This window comes from Gossypium arboreum, chromosome 11 (assembly GCF_025698485.1).
Source record: "Gossypium arboreum isolate Shixiya-1 chromosome 11, ASM2569848v2, whole genome shotgun sequence".
In the NCBI taxonomy this organism is placed as follows: domain Eukaryota; kingdom Viridiplantae; phylum Streptophyta; class Magnoliopsida; order Malvales; family Malvaceae; genus Gossypium; species Gossypium arboreum.
The window spans coordinates 12,410,392-12,425,876 of NC_069080.1; the positions used below are offsets into that span (position 1 = coordinate 12,410,392).

General features: G+C 33.0%; 3 protein-coding genes and 1 non-coding gene across 4 annotated transcripts; 1 reads left to right on the forward strand and 3 right to left on the reverse strand.

The window, feature by feature from the left end:
• Nucleotides 1-412: 412 nt before the first annotated feature.
• LOC108473388 (blue-light photoreceptor PHR2) lies at nucleotides 413-3,000 on the forward strand. Its single transcript, XM_017774916.2, has 4 exons — nucleotides 413-1,724; nucleotides 2,025-2,254; nucleotides 2,445-2,546; nucleotides 2,656-3,000. The coding sequence occupies exons 1-4, from the start codon at nucleotides 744-746 to the stop codon at nucleotides 2,729-2,731; spliced, it is 1,389 nt and encodes a 462-aa protein (XP_017630405.1). The 5' UTR covers nucleotides 413-743; the 3' UTR covers nucleotides 2,732-3,000.
• Nucleotides 2,665-5,930, reverse strand: LOC108473389 (magnesium/proton exchanger). Its single transcript, XM_017774917.2, has 5 exons — nucleotides 5,566-5,930; nucleotides 4,869-5,003; nucleotides 4,226-4,442; nucleotides 3,995-4,124; nucleotides 2,665-3,796 (listed from the first exon to the last, which is right to left on the reverse strand). Exons 1-5 carry the CDS (start codon nucleotides 5,659-5,661, stop codon nucleotides 3,499-3,501), a joined length of 876 nt encoding a protein of 291 aa, XP_017630406.1. The 5' UTR covers nucleotides 5,662-5,930; the 3' UTR covers nucleotides 2,665-3,498.
• A 724-nt stretch (nucleotides 5,931-6,654) lies between these two features.
• Nucleotides 6,655-7,955, reverse strand: LOC108473390 (60S ribosomal protein L22-2-like). The gene is made up of 3 exons (XM_017774918.2): nucleotides 7,806-7,955; nucleotides 7,481-7,725; nucleotides 6,655-6,960 (listed from the first exon to the last, which is right to left on the reverse strand). The coding sequence occupies exons 2-3, from the start codon at nucleotides 7,708-7,710 to the stop codon at nucleotides 6,816-6,818; spliced, it is 375 nt and encodes a 124-aa protein (XP_017630407.1). The 5' UTR covers nucleotides 7,711-7,725; nucleotides 7,806-7,955; the 3' UTR covers nucleotides 6,655-6,815.
• LOC128284868 (small nucleolar RNA SNORD14) lies at nucleotides 7,069-7,194 on the reverse strand. Its single transcript, XR_008275288.1, has one exon. It is a non-coding gene; the product is annotated as a small nucleolar RNA SNORD14 (small nucleolar RNA).
• Nucleotides 7,956-15,485: the final 7,530 nt, after the last annotated feature.

A 15,485-nucleotide genomic window follows, 5' to 3' on the forward strand; every position in this document is an offset into this window, starting at 1 on the left:
GATTTTTATGATTGCTTCAATTTTATATTGGTAGAAAAGAAAAGGAAAAGTATCATAATTCCATTATTCTTTCCAGACGTTGGGAAGATGCTTTACCAAATGAAAACCATAGCCCAAGAGCCTGGAAAAGGTTACTTGAAAATTTGAAAGTGTCCCAACTGAAATAAGGTTTCCATTCCCCATATTCCAGCTTGAATGAGATCCCTTTTTTAAGGCTATTGCATGCCCAAGAGGGGTTACGAGTGATTGGAGCATTAAAAGAGGAGTATGAGTGGAAGTCAAGATTCTTGCCATCAAAGCTTGTTTCGCCAAGAGAGCTAATTTGCAATTTCGAAAGTATTTAAATTCCATATATTTTTTTCTCTTTTCGTGTTAATTTGAGCCAACTCATTCAAGAAGTCCATTTAGTGAACCTAATGTTTTTATTCTACCAACCCAACCCTAAACCCAAAAGGTCTGGTAAGGCTACAAAGTCCAAACTAGTGAGTGGTGTGGAACTTGAAAGGTTGGTGGAAAAAGGTTAGGTGTAGTGGGTGGTGGGAGGAGTGAAGCACAAATATAGAATCACCCAACAAAAACAAATTTGAAGACTAAATGCAAAGGGCAAAGGGCAAAGGGCAAAGGGCAAAGGGAAAAGGCGACAAGGAGTAGACTTGTTAGATATAACAAGATAACAAAACCTTCGAGTCACCACTCACCACCCCCCAGGCCCAGCTTTCTTATCTTTACCGGAAAACATCATCATGGATTCCAATCCCCAATCTTGTGAAAACCCTGAAATCAAATCGACCGAGGAGCAAACCCAAAACCAAAATCAAGTTTCTCAATCCCCATTTGCTACTGCATCTCTTTCTTTATCTTCCTTGCCCCCAACCCTACCTACTCAGTTCTTCATCCAACGCAAAATCTTATCTTTATTCTCTGCTCAATGTCCCTCCAAAGTTAAAGTTCCAACTCAAGCTTCCTCTCTTTCTCATCTCTCCCTTTCTTCAACTTCCCCTTCCCCTTCCAAACTTTCCTTCAAATCCACCTTTGCCAATAACCCTCTCCAGTCCCCTCTCTCCTTAGGTCCGGGCCGCCATCTCGACCCCTCCAATGGCGCCGCAATTCGTCGAGCTTCCATCGTTTGGTTCCGCAACGATTTACGGGTCCACGACAACGAGTGTCTCAACACCGCCAACAATGAGTCCATGTCGGTTTTGCCGGTTTACTGTTTTGACCCTCGAGATTACGGGAAATCCTCATCTGGGTTCGACAAAACCGGTCCTTACAGAGCCACATTCTTGATTGAATCGGTTTCGGATCTCCGGAAGAATCTGCAAGCACGAGGGTCGGATCTTGTAGTTCGGATTGGGAAGCCGGAGAGTGTTTTGGTTGAGTTAGCTAAAGCTATCGGGGCTGACGCTGTCTATGCTCATAGAGAAGTTTCTCATGATGAGGTTAAGGCTGAGGAAAAGATTGAGTCGGCCATGAAAGAAGAGGGTGTTGAAGTTAAGTACTTTTGGGGAAGTACTTTGTTCCATGTTGATGATTTGCCGTTTAAATTGGAAGATATGCCTTCCAATTATGGTGGATTTAGGGATAAAGTTAAGGGTTTGGAGATAAGGAAGACGATTGAATCATTGGACCAAATGAAAGGGATGCCTTCTAGAGGTGATGTGGAGACTGGAGATATTCCTTCATTGACGGATCTGGGACTTAACCCTGCTGCCACAATGGCTCAGGTTTGAGATTTAAACTTCTATATTTTCCGTAAGAATATTGGTTCACTTATCTTTGTATCTTGCTTCAAACTAGTAGTAGAAATATTAGGGTACTCACATCTAAAGTACTACTGGTTTGGATTGTGTAGTTTAATTATCAGCATCAGGGTTGTTTCAATTAGCAGTGCTGGCTATGTCTTAGGGTTGTTTCAATGAATGATTGATTGGGGGAGTCTACTTTTGGAAGCTTTACTTGGACTTATTTTCTTTTGATTTATGGTTTTTAAAGGCGTTGAGAAAGTATTGGTTGTTTACATGTAGGATGGCAGGCCATCTGTTAGTGCTTCTATGGCTGGTGGCGAGAATGAAGCATTGCAAAGGCTTAAAAAGTTTGCAGCTGAGTGTAAAGCACAGCCATACAAGGGGAGCAAGGATGGTAGCCAAGAAACCATATATGGTGCTAACTTTTCTTGCAAAATATCACCATGGCTAGCTATGGGATGCCTATCTCCCCGGTTCATGTTTGATGAACTAAAGAAAACTGCAAATAGGTATGGTGTCAAGTACCAGTTTTTTCCCTTGTACAAATAATGTCTAAATATGGAGCTTTATTTTTGGATATGTTTGAAAAACAAAGAGTAAAATGGTGCAATATGATCCTTATTACGAAACCCAATGTAGTGGGAGAAGGCTTGGTTATCAGATGTTTACTTATATTGAAGGCATTTATGTGATTGGCAGGACCGTTTCTGCTACCTCAAAGAAAAATGATGGGGGCAGTGGCTCACCTGATACTCAAATGAACTGGCTGATGTTCGAGTTGTTGTGGAGGGATTTCTTCAGGTAAATATGGCCTTGATTTACATTGACAGCAACAATTTTCTTTTCCTCCAAACCGATTAAGGGCTAAACATTTCATCACGCACGATCGTTTTTTTTTTTTTTTTGGTAGATTCATCACCAAGAAATACAGCAGTGCAAAAGTTGGAACTGCTCCTGCCACAGGTTGTACAGGTGCCCTTGCTTAAGCAAAGAATATGTGGTGGTTTTGAGGTTTGAGGATTGTTGTCAGTTCTTAAAAGAATGGAGTTTCAATTTGCATTGAGTAGCTGTTTGATGGTAGAATAGGTTGCTCAAAAGGCACTCACTCACTCCTTGTTGAGCTCTTGTTCTTGACGCCTAATAAATTTCTTTAATATCCTAAATTTGTCTTGGTTTTCCAGCTTTGTAACCGTTATGGCCGTTTCTCCATTGTTTAATGGAAATTAGCCAAGTTCGGGTTGGTTCTAGAAAAGAACTTGTAGAATTTTTATAGGTTCCATCCATTTTGGTTCATCGATTTTCAAGAATAATTCTTATATCCTATTTTTTTACTAGTTTAAACATAAAACATTTATACTATAAAAATTAAATAGAAAAACTAAAACTAAGTTTGATTCGGATATCCTTAAAAAGGGAAACAGAGAGGCTAGAAATTACAAGTACAATAATACTAGTAAGTGCTGGTTTAAAAATGAAGAAACTATTATAGGGTCTGAGTTCATTCTGGAGATAATATTATAGAGAAAGCACCCATGGATCTCCATGAAATGGACATGGGAATACAATACAAATAGCGGTATGAGTAGGGGCAAAACCAGTTTATAAAAATGCAAATAATTGGGGCCAAAACCCAAAAAAATCATGCTAAAAGGACCTAAGTAGAGGGGAAAAACATGCAAATTTCCAATAGGGCCCCATTTGGATTCGCCGGTGGATAGAGGGAAAAATTAAATCAAGTATGTATAAATAAATGTCATATTATATGATGCCAGAAACTGGAAGATAGCACCACAAATATAAGCCAAAGCAACATAAAGAAAACACTAGTAACCCAGGCCCAAAACCTAGGACCTCCAAGCTCTGCGCCCAGTATTAGACGCCTAACCACCAAAACCGAAATGCAACCCACAGAAGTTGAGAAGAACACCATCAAAGTGAACCCCAGTCCCTCCGCATTTTCTATCCTCAATGGTTCTCCATATGTAATGAAATTGTATGCAGTATTTATCAGCCATGGGATGCCAATGCCTACGTAAATGTTCACCGAGTTACTGCAACCACAACAAATTTCAGAAAATCAGCAGCAAGGCAACCTTCTTGCTCTTAAATTGAGGACTCCTATGGTACCAGCTTCATAGGATTTGGCCATTTGGTGTTTATACTAAATCAACTAATCTCTGTTACTATACGATACTCCTCTTTGAAAGATTATGAAGTATGGTTAAAAGATGAGATTCCATGAGATATACCTGCAAGTAATATTTGCAATAGCAGAGTCAGCCGTTAACTGACGTTCAGCAGCAATCTTACTTGCCACTAAATCCGGCCATGATGTTCCAGCAGCTAATGCTGTAAATGCTATGACATAAGCATTTATCACTGTAATAAAATATCAATGAGAAAAGGGATAATTTCACTTGATAAGCAATAGCAATAGCTATAATACTAGTAAAAATCAATTTTTGGCAAGGAGGGAAGACCTGTGACGCAGCTTATAATATCAGTCAGCTCTGTAACAGTGTAAGCTATCCCACTGATGAAAAGTAGAGAGCAAATGAAGGTAATCCATCCATGGGAAATTTGATAAGGAGGCACAAAGGCAAACAGTAGTCTCCATGGTACAATTAGTGACTGCCAAAGTATTCTTGCTATCCGAAGATGCGCATTGTTTAATTTCCTAGATTCAGGGCTTTCCAACTGTTTAAGAAATAAAGAATTATTCACAACCATCATTTATTGGATTATTGCTAATAAGCTTAGATCAAAGAAGTACAACGTCCAAATCTAATATGCATAAGCTCCAAGAAACTTAAAGTACTAATTCAAAGTTTCAAACTAAGCAAGATTTACTTAAAAAGGGAAACAATCAAGGGAGCTTCATGTAGAAATGTTACATTCCAACTTCTATAGAGAGAAGAGAGGCTGAAGTAGTCACTACAATAATGGATCGTTTCCTCTTCTTTTCTTTTTTTTCTTTTGAACTTTGCATTATCGTTTCCTCTTCTTTTCTTTTTTTTCTTTTGAACTTTGCATTTTGCAATGATTGATTGAAAAATAATTTACCATAAATTATAAGAGCAGAAGTTATAAAGGATTTTTATGTTACAGTGTAAAGATACATACTGTAAGTGCATCCACGAACTGTTTTTTCCAGAGTTGAAGCACATGAAGATCTTCTAAATTGATCTCCTTCTGAAAAGGGTCTGTTAGAGGATTCAAGTGAATCTTCCGCTGCAGGCACCTTTCGATAAATAGAGTCTGCAAGTAGTTGAATTTTTAAGAAAGTTCTGATCAATCCATCATCAGCATAAGCTACTGAAAATTAAAAGTAGTTATAGGCAACCTCTTAACCAAGTTACTTAGGACATAAGTGGGAACTAATTAGATCATCTAAAATAACTTATTTACATAAACTACAATTGAGCCCACAAAATACAACATTGAAGCATTTAACAATCATGACCTTTTCCGGCATTCTTATCCATGAATCATTGCTTACTAGGACCTCTCTTCATTTAGGTTTACCCAACCTACAGCTGAAAACTTTAATTTCCATGTCTTCCCTATGACTTCATCATTATTTCATTCTATTATGAACAGATATAGCATAAAGAAGAAAGCAAGTATGTATTGAATTATAGTTTTGATGAACTAATCTGTTTAAGCGTGTCCGAGTTCCATCATATGTAACATTAATTTTGTCGATTCAGTTTCACATCATATTAACTTTCCAAGGGAAAGACTGCTAGGATCATAGTCAATGATAACATGTGACCTCAAACAAAACAATGTCAACAAGAGTCGGACAGAGTGTTATTACCTTCTCGTTTTTCTGAATGAAAGGACAAAACATCAACAATTTCCTCATTTTTGTCTTCTTCAACTGCAAGTATCTCAGTGTACCCACCATAGACATCGTCCTCACAGCTAACTGAGATAAAAATAAATTTTTTATTAAAAATTTTAAACTAATTACACCTTAAACTAGAAAAAAAAATTATTCGACTGCAAGGTGACTATTTCATAACAAAACGATAATATAAGTAACTAAAGCGTAACATTTTAAACATAAATAATTTGAGGTAAATAAAATAATTATTTTATAAGTATAATAAAGATAAAATACAGAGCTTGACCCTAAACTGTGCTCATTTATAACGTGATACGTATAACGACAATATATTAGTCATCATTTCAGACCAATTTTCACTTTCTTAATTAATTTTAAGTCAAATATCTTTGTATTATTTAGTAAAACTTATTGCGGATATCTTCTAATAATTCTCCATTTTAAGAAATGATTAATTATTTAATCATTCTTTTTGAAGGAAATAATGTAATAAATGTCAAAGCCGAAATTTAACATTACGCACCCCAACTTTTCTTTCCTTCAAAAGAGCAGCATTTTTCTCTAGATTACAAATTTCAAATGATTTACTTTAAATTAAAAAGGTCAGAATTAGCCGCAATGTATAAAAAATATCTTATTTGGTATAAAAACATTTAAACACTTTTTTTCCACAAAAATTATATTCAAAATCCAAAAGATCAGATATTTTCTTTGTACAATTACCCCACTGCACAAACTTAAAATGGCTAACCATGACATCAACCTAAAAAAAAAAATAATTGAAGGGAATAAGACAGGCTAAGCTTAAACAAAACACACCATCTCCAATCTCTTCATAATCCCTCTCTGCCCTCTCAATCATCTTTCTCATCAATGATTAGTTTACATATCACTAGTACTCCTGATTTTACTACAATTCCATTTATCAATATCACACTTAAGACCTCACCCAAATTTTGTAAGAGAAAAACAAATTGCAATTAGGAAAAGAAAAACACATTCCCTCTTATTGATTCCATTAAGAGGGTCTTCCAAATCAACGCCTTTGAAAACATAATGTTTTACTATGAGCAACCAAAATTTCATTGAAAACAGACTAGGGTTCAAAAAACAACCAAATCAAGTCCAAAGATTCGACACCTGAAATTGATAAACTAGGTTCCTCATAACAAATAAACCAAACAAAGGGGTGATGAATAGAGAAAAAGCTGAACCGGTCTTCACTCTTCCTCCTCACCCTCATTCTCCGCAATGTTGAAGTATCGGAGCTCGTAAACGGTCCGATCCTTGTTGGAAGAAATCACTCGAAGCCAATCCCGAACATTGTGCTTCTTCAAGTACTTCTTAGTCAAGTACTTAAGATACCTGAAGCAAGCAGAAAGTGGATGAAACAGTCAACGAAAAACTCAATATTTTAAAATCTATGGTTTTTGCCCTTTTAAGAAACAACCTATAACTAGATTGAACTTGAAAGGTCTCAGACATCCAAGGAAGGATTAAAGCAGCATAAGCTCTCAAGCCCGGCGAAAGGCGAAAGCTCTCAAGCGGCCACTGCGAATGTTTTGAGAAACAAGCCTTAAGAGTTGTTCATCATTGACCTTATAATTAAAAAGTTACAATGGTTCTACCCATAACACTAAGCATATAAAGTGTTAAGTTAATTAACGTAATAAACAAAACCCATTGCCGAAAAGGATTCAATTCAAGTAATATACCAAGCAAAAAGCCATTTCTTCAAAAGATTCAGTTCCATTGGGGACAATAAAATGAAAAAGTTCAACCCTCCCAGCTTAATATTCAATACATTGTAAAGCTAAAAGTTCAGAGAAGTAATGCATACGGTTTCATAATGCAGTAAAAGATCAAAAGCCAAAAGGAAAAGTACCGCTTAGAGAAGTTGGAGTCGGAGGAGACAGTGATTTTGCTCTTGTCGCGGGTGACAGTGACGGAATCGCCGAGAGCACCGGCTTTGCCACCGACCTTGATCCTTTCCTGGAGGAACTTTTCTAGAGAGGCTATGTCCATGATCTTATCTTCAACCGGCTTAGAACAGTCGATGGTAAAGGAGGCCCCTTTCTTCTTCCCCTTGGGTCCCGCTGCTGCCCCACGACTCATCTTCGCACCAACTCACTGAGTTTTCACTGAGCCAAATCAACAAGAAAGAAAAGAAGGAGGAAAGACAACGAGGAACGCAGAGAGAGATGGGTTACCTTAGCTGCCTCTGTGTTGTGGAAGATATAGAACGGCCAAGTTACAAATAGCTTTGCCCTTCAGTAGAATGCCAGAGTGTTTAACAAATATATTGCTTGCTAGGGTTTTCAGAGATTGGGCTTTGATTGTCTATGTTTTGGGCGAAAAAGCCTTTGAATCTAAATCCACATCCAAACATTACGGATGGAAATGTATTTGATTAAAATACTAGAAAATTATATTTACATATTTTGCTTCACTAACCATTTTACTAAAATTTGTTAAGAAAAGTTAATTATAAATTAAGGTGAGGATGGTATTGCATCAAATCCAACTTAAACTCTCCTAGATTAAATTATTGCTCACTAATATTAATTTATATATTCTAAATGAAAATTAAACAACTTGTAACATCCCTAATCCGTATCCGCTGCCAGAACAGGGTTTCGAAGCATTACTACCATTTGCAGATCACTTAAAAAAATTAAAATACTTACCGATTCAATGCATCATATAAAATAAATATATTACCATTCAATCAACAGTTTGGCACTTGTATAAGCATTAAACAACAACATTGTTAGTATACTTGCACATATCTCATATAAATTCAACATTGATATATCTATTTTCTCGACATGTCGCACTTGAGTTTAATAATAGTCTCAATTACATAATTTTCTTGTATCAACATATCAAAGATAATCATATATGTGCATGTCATAAAACATATCATGCTCTTACCGCTTTCTTCACAAGCATATATCATTTATTTCATTATATCAATATTTTATGCTTCATCATTTCCATATATTTTATGTATATTTATTCGGTAATAGCTTATATCAAACTTAACATAAATTATATTCCATGTACTTATACTTATTTCGTTTATCCATTTTCATAATTATTTCATACAACGCTTTTGTACATATATTTCCATATGACCAGTTATTGTAAACATTTCACACAACCATTTCATATAACCATTCGTCATCTGATACATTTTACTTGAATATCAATTGTTCAACAGATATTATAGCGTCTCCCATCCACGGTCTTATTTATCTTTGACGTGATGCCATAGTGTCTTTCAACTATGGTCTTACTCATTTTCTTCATGTTGCCATGGTATCTTTCAACCATGGTCTTACACATCTCATATCAAGGTTGCCATGGTATCTTTCAACCATGATCTTACACATTTCATATCAGTTGCCATGGTATCTTTCAACCATGATCTTACACATTTCATATCAGTTGCCATGGTATCTTTCAACCATGGTCTTACACAAAGTTGCCATGGTATCTTTCAACCATGGTCTTACACATTTCATATCAGTTGCCATGGTATCTTTCAACCATGGTCTTACACTGAGGTTATCATGGTATCTTTCAACCATGGTCTTACACATTTCATATCGAGAGCACACTCCCTGAACCTCATCCTTACGGTGGGATTACCAAGACAAAGCTAAATCCTCAGAATATAAACTCATAGAGTATTGTCGGGATTACCACCAAAGCTAAATCCTCGCAACGACAATTACTCTAATGAGCTTGGATCTGAATTACCACCCAAAGCTAAATTCGACCCTAATTCAATTACCGTCCAAGCTAAATGCTTTTACACATATTCTTCGGAGGGCTATATCAGATAGGATCACCCGTCCAGGCTAGATCCTTTTTACCGTCAATTCCTTTTCAGAGATCCATCGAATTTTCCTTTCATTCAACCGGGATTTCTTCTCCTTTTGTAATGACCCAAAATTCACGGGCATCGGAAAAGTACATTAACAGGCTTCCGTCTTAGTAAATCGAGTTCGAAATAATTACTAGAAATATTTATGAGTTTAGCGATGTGTTTAATTAGGTTTAAATTAGGTGAATTTTAGCTTAATTAAGAGTAATTAGGAAAAATGACTAAATTGAATAAAGGATGAAAGTTAAATTGTAGATTTAAAGAAAATGAAGAGGACCAAAATGGCAATTATGCCATTTGTCCTAAGTGAGGCGGCATAAACATAAAAATCTGAGATTTTTATGTGTTAAAATATATATTAAATTATTATTATTAAAAGTAAAGTAAATAAAAAGGAAATAAAGGAAAGAAACAAAAGAATAAAAAGAAGGAAGGAATCAGAATAGCAGGAAACGAAACAGAGAAGAAAAAGGGGAGAAAGAAAGAAAGAAAAGAAAAAGGGAAAATAGGGTTTTTGAAGCTTGGAGTTTAATTGGTAAGTTAAATCATGTCCTTTTCTCTTAATTTTGATGTTCTAAAAGTATTAAAACAAGGTTTTGATAGAATTAAGTTAGTAGTTTAGAAGTTTTTAAGTTTTTAAACAAAGTTCATGTTGAACAAAATGATGAAATAGGGGTTTAATTGAATGAAATTAAGTTAGAATAGAGATTGAAATGTAAAGTAAACTATAAGTTATGTGTTTTAGGATTAAATGGAAATAAATTCGAAATTATGAAAATATGCTGGAAATTTAATAGTTAAGTATGAGTTTGGAAAAATTTGAATAGAAATAAAGTATGAATTAAGATAGAAAAGTAAGTGAATTTAGTTAGGATTAAATTGAAATTAAAGTAAATCAACATTTTGTACTAAGACTATTTTGGACAGCAGCAGTAGTCTAAGTTTGAAAAATCACCAAAATTTTAGAAATTAAATTATAGGATGAATAAAATATGGAATTAAATCTTATTGAGTCTAGTTTTTATAGAAGAAACGATATAAGCAATTGAATTGTAAATTAAGATATATAATGAATTTTGTGAGACAAGGTCAGAATAAATTCGGGTTCCCCTGTTCTAACTTTGAAAAATCATTAAAAATTGTATAAAACTAATTATAGGTTGGAATTTATATGTTTAAAATCGTTATTGAACCTATTTTCAAGATAATTAAACGGGAACATCGTTCGAATCTTTTACAAGGAGATAATAAATTTTTAGTGAAAAATGGTCAGAACTGTTTGACAGCAGAACAGGGGCAACTTTAAAGAATAAACTGTACTTATTGGCTTAACCAAAAATTCTAAAAATTTTATGGTAAGAAGATATGTGAGTCTAGTTTCAGGGAAAATTAGTGGATCTTAATTTGGAGTTTCCTAGCTCAAGATATAAATGATTTAGTATCAATGACTCAAGTAGACAGCTTTGAATGAACATATAAGTAAATAGTGGAATTATGTGTATAAAAATGGTTAAATTTGCATGTTTAGGCTCATGGGTTAAATTGAATTGTGTTATATTGATGATTATAAATTATTATTATTTTCGTAGTTAACAAAGAACCCAAGACATCGGCGCACAAAGGAAAGGAGAAAGCTATCGAGGATTAAAACGAGAAATTTACGGTTTGTATTACTATAATTCAAATTACTTTTTTTTAAATGTTTTATATCAATTCTATATTTAATAAGTGAATTATAAGGTAAGTATTGATATTTGAGTTGAATGAGAATTGAATTGAATGGTGATTGTGTATGTATAATTGAATTGTAAATTGAATTGAATGTGAAAATTTTAATTGAAAAGTAATCTTGGAATGGAAATGAAAGTGAATTGAGAATTGAAATACCCTATTAACTAGTCGGGCTAAGTCGGATATAATTGGCATGCCATAGGATCTGGAAGTGTACGGAATTTGCCACTTTCTCGATCGGGCACTTTATGTGTCGATTTCGTGCACCTCGTGTGTCGATCAGCACCTCGTGCCGCTTTTAGGCACTTTATGTGTCGATATCGATCAGTACTATGTACCGCTTTTAGGCACAATGTGCCGTCTGGTGTGTTGGGTTGGAACGTGTATCCGTCAAAGTCCGAATTTGTTAATAGGGTGAATATCTAAAATGAGAAATTAAAATAAATTGATTGATTATATTATTGAAATATTGAAAAAACGAAAAAGTTGAATAGTGGATTGAAATTGAGATTGAAAATGAAAGGCATGAACTTAATGTTCATGTAGTGATTGAAATTGTTACATGTAATATGTGATGGAAATCAAGAATAGATAAAAATTGTATTGTTATTATTAATTAATGAAAGTTTAAGAATGAATTGATATTTGTGAAATTAGATAGTTACATGTTTGGTAATTAAAATTCTTTATTGCTATTATAATTTGAATTATGGTAATACCACTGAGTACGGAATACTCAAATATGCGGTTGTTTCCGTGCATGCAGTTAATAGGAGTCTAGTACCCGGTCCAAAGATCCGAACGATCCCGACTCCAGCAAATTTTGGGTGATGTTTTCTTTCTTAATTGAAAGTGGCATGTACTAGGTGTTGTATAAGTTATATAGTTATACTTGTAAAGTTGGTTATAAGAATGGTATACCATATTTTGTTATTCGCTTGATAAAATGGTAAATATTATACTATATAATTTGGTATAAGTTGGAATGAAAATGAATGAAGTTATTAGTTAATTTGGATTAATATTATGAATGTTTAGTTATTAAATGACTATGTTAATGAATTGGTTTTGATTTAGATATATTTAGGTTTAAATTGTTTTGATTGTGCCATTGGTTTTGGATTAGTTGGTTTTGGTTTGAATTTGCGGGATTTTATGTAAAATTAAGAAGAAATGTGTCGAAATTTTTGTAAAAATAAAAAATAAAAAATAAAAAAATCTCGAATACTTGAACAAGTCCCGTTCCATTCCACTTTAATACTTGTGTTGGGCTTCGAAAGTCCATTATAGGGACATAATTCTTCAATTATACTATGAATGTTATAATAATTGTAAAATATCCATAAGTTGTCTGATATATCCGGTAATGCCTCGTAGCCCTGTTCCGGCGACGGTTTGGGGTTAGGGGGTGTTGCACCTTTTATCAAATTTATCAATGTTTCATAAATTTTCATACAATAAACATTCAAATCATATTCACATAAATAACATACAATCTCAAGCATTTAAGAATATAATTCAAGTTACACGAACTTACCTCATTGCTTGTTTGTGTTTATAATTTCATTAATCTGATATATTTTCTTTTCCACGATCAAGTCTCATATTTGAGTCGTCTGGATCTTTATAAATAAATTTGATCATCATTTTCATTCATTTCATATTCTAATGCATTTAATTAATGCTCTAGGCAAAATTACCATTTTGCCCCTAAACTTTAATTAATGACGATTTCATCCTTAGGGTCGGAAAATAAAATTCTTACAATTTAATCCTTATTTCCAGCTATTATTCTCATATATATTGATAACAATCCATGAATTCTATAAAATATCGAATTTTCATAATTTCAACACTTTTCAATTTAATCCCTAAAACATGTTTTTCCCCGATCTTGAACTAAATTAATAATTTCATTCAATTTTGTAATTTAAATAATAAAATAATCCATTTCATGCAATTTTGTCATTTCTGACATGTTTGCAAAATTGCCCATAAAATTTTACTTTTATTCAATTTAGTCCCTGAGCCTAAAATATGCAAATTAGCCATGCTAGATGAATATTCATACATATTTTTCCTCCTCCTCCTCCTCCTCCTCTCTATTCCACATCCTTAATGTAGATAACACACTTGTAAGTAACATTATCCATAATTTTTATTATTTACTTTTATGAATATTCAAGCTGTCTATCTGCATCATAGTCACTAAATTATTTATATCTGGATCTATAGAACTCCAAATTAATATCCGATAATTTTCCCTGAATCTAGACTCATATATATTCCTACCATAAAAATTTCAGAATTTTTGGTTCAGGCAATAAGTACATTTTATTCTTTAAAGTTACCCTTATTCTGCTGTCTGACAGTTCTGACCCCTCTTCACCAAAAATTAATTATCTCCTCATACAGGATTTAAATGATGTTCTTGTTTGTTTCTATTAAAAATATACTCATTCAGGATTTTATAAATATAAATTTAAGCCCATAATTATTTTTATTCAATTTTTTATGATTTTTAAAATTCAGAACAGGGGAACCCGAATTCATTCTGACCTTGTCTCAAAAAATTCATTATATTAATAATTTACAAATCCATTGCTTACACTATTTCTTCTATGAGAAACTATACTCAATAAGCTTTAATTCCATATTTTTTCATCTTCTAATTCGATTTTTACAATTTATGGTGATTTTTCAAAGTTAGTCTATGCTTGTCCAAACTGCTTTTGTGCAAGCTATTAATTACCATGTTATAACACCCTTATTTTCTTTTTCTACACCATTTCTCATCACTTTCTCTTATTTTCTCTTCACTAACATATCAAAAACATAGGACCTTATGTAAGAAAACTCTACCATAACATTATTTCCATGCTTTGTCAATAATAACAAACTTAAAAACATATTGAAATCTTGATATACTTACCTTGTTCTATTGATACTAATCTTTAACTTGATTTTCTCTCTCCTCCAACTTCTATTTATTGAATCCAACTTGATATTCTAACTCCCCATGCTCTCCTTAACATTTTTGTCTCTTGGTAGCTATGGAAATTTATTTAATTTTTGGGTGAAAATGGTGAATTTTTGGTAAAAGGACCAAATTGTAAAGAAAGCAAAACTTTCTTTCTTCCTCTCTTTCTCTCACGTTAGTGCATGGGAAAATATGGACGAGAATTTCTCATCTTTCTTTCTTTATATACTAATAAAATAATAATAAAATATCTTATTAAAGTATTAATAAAATAATATTTATCTAATTAAATAATTATAAAATATCAAAATATCTCTAGCATCATTATTACTTTCTAGATTTCTCTCTCTTCCAATTGACCATTTTTCCCTTCATTATCTTTTAAAATTTCATCCTTGAGTCATTATTTAATTTGGTAAAATTGCAATTTAGTCCCTCATAGTTCTTCATCTATTCAATTTGGTCCTAATTCATCCATTTTCCTTAGTTTCTAGATCATTCTACTCTTAAATTATTTACACTATTGGTCCTTCAACTTTTTTATATTTACACTTTAACCCCTCAAATTATGAATATTTACTATTGTGCAACAAAAATTTTCTCACTTTTACAATTTAGTCCTTTCTTGAATTAATATATCATAATATACTTCTCAATATTGACATAACTCAAAATTTCCCTTTTTGTCACTTTATTTCCTTATTTTACTGTATCAAGGACAATATCTTACTGTAAAAATTTTCAGGGTATTACACAACTCATCTTTCTGGGTAAATTTAAATTTAAAAATAATGCTACTTATGCATAATATAACATCTTTTATCTAATCATTCTTGCATATTTTAACAATTTTATCAACTTCCATCAAGTTTCTAGTTGTTTTATCATCATTTAAAATATATTTGTTTCAAAGATTTAAAGAAAATGTTTATATAAAAATACACTATCGTATCAATGGCTCTGTAAATGAATACATATCTATTGAGTAGGATGCATAGATGTCAACATATTACTTTTGAGATTTTGTTCTATTTGCTACACCGCTATTTATCTATTTAATCATCCTATTCAATTCAACTAAACAAGCTCAGTTTACATTCACATCTTATTATGCTAAACAATAAAAATATATTGCAATTTAAGTTGTTTGAATTATAGAAATACAAACGAATATCTTGAACTACTCATCCATTGTTTTAATTTTTTCTTTCTCTTTCGACGACACTAAGAATTAGCATAAACATATTACGCTGTCAATATTTAACCAAATCACAATTAATTATCAAT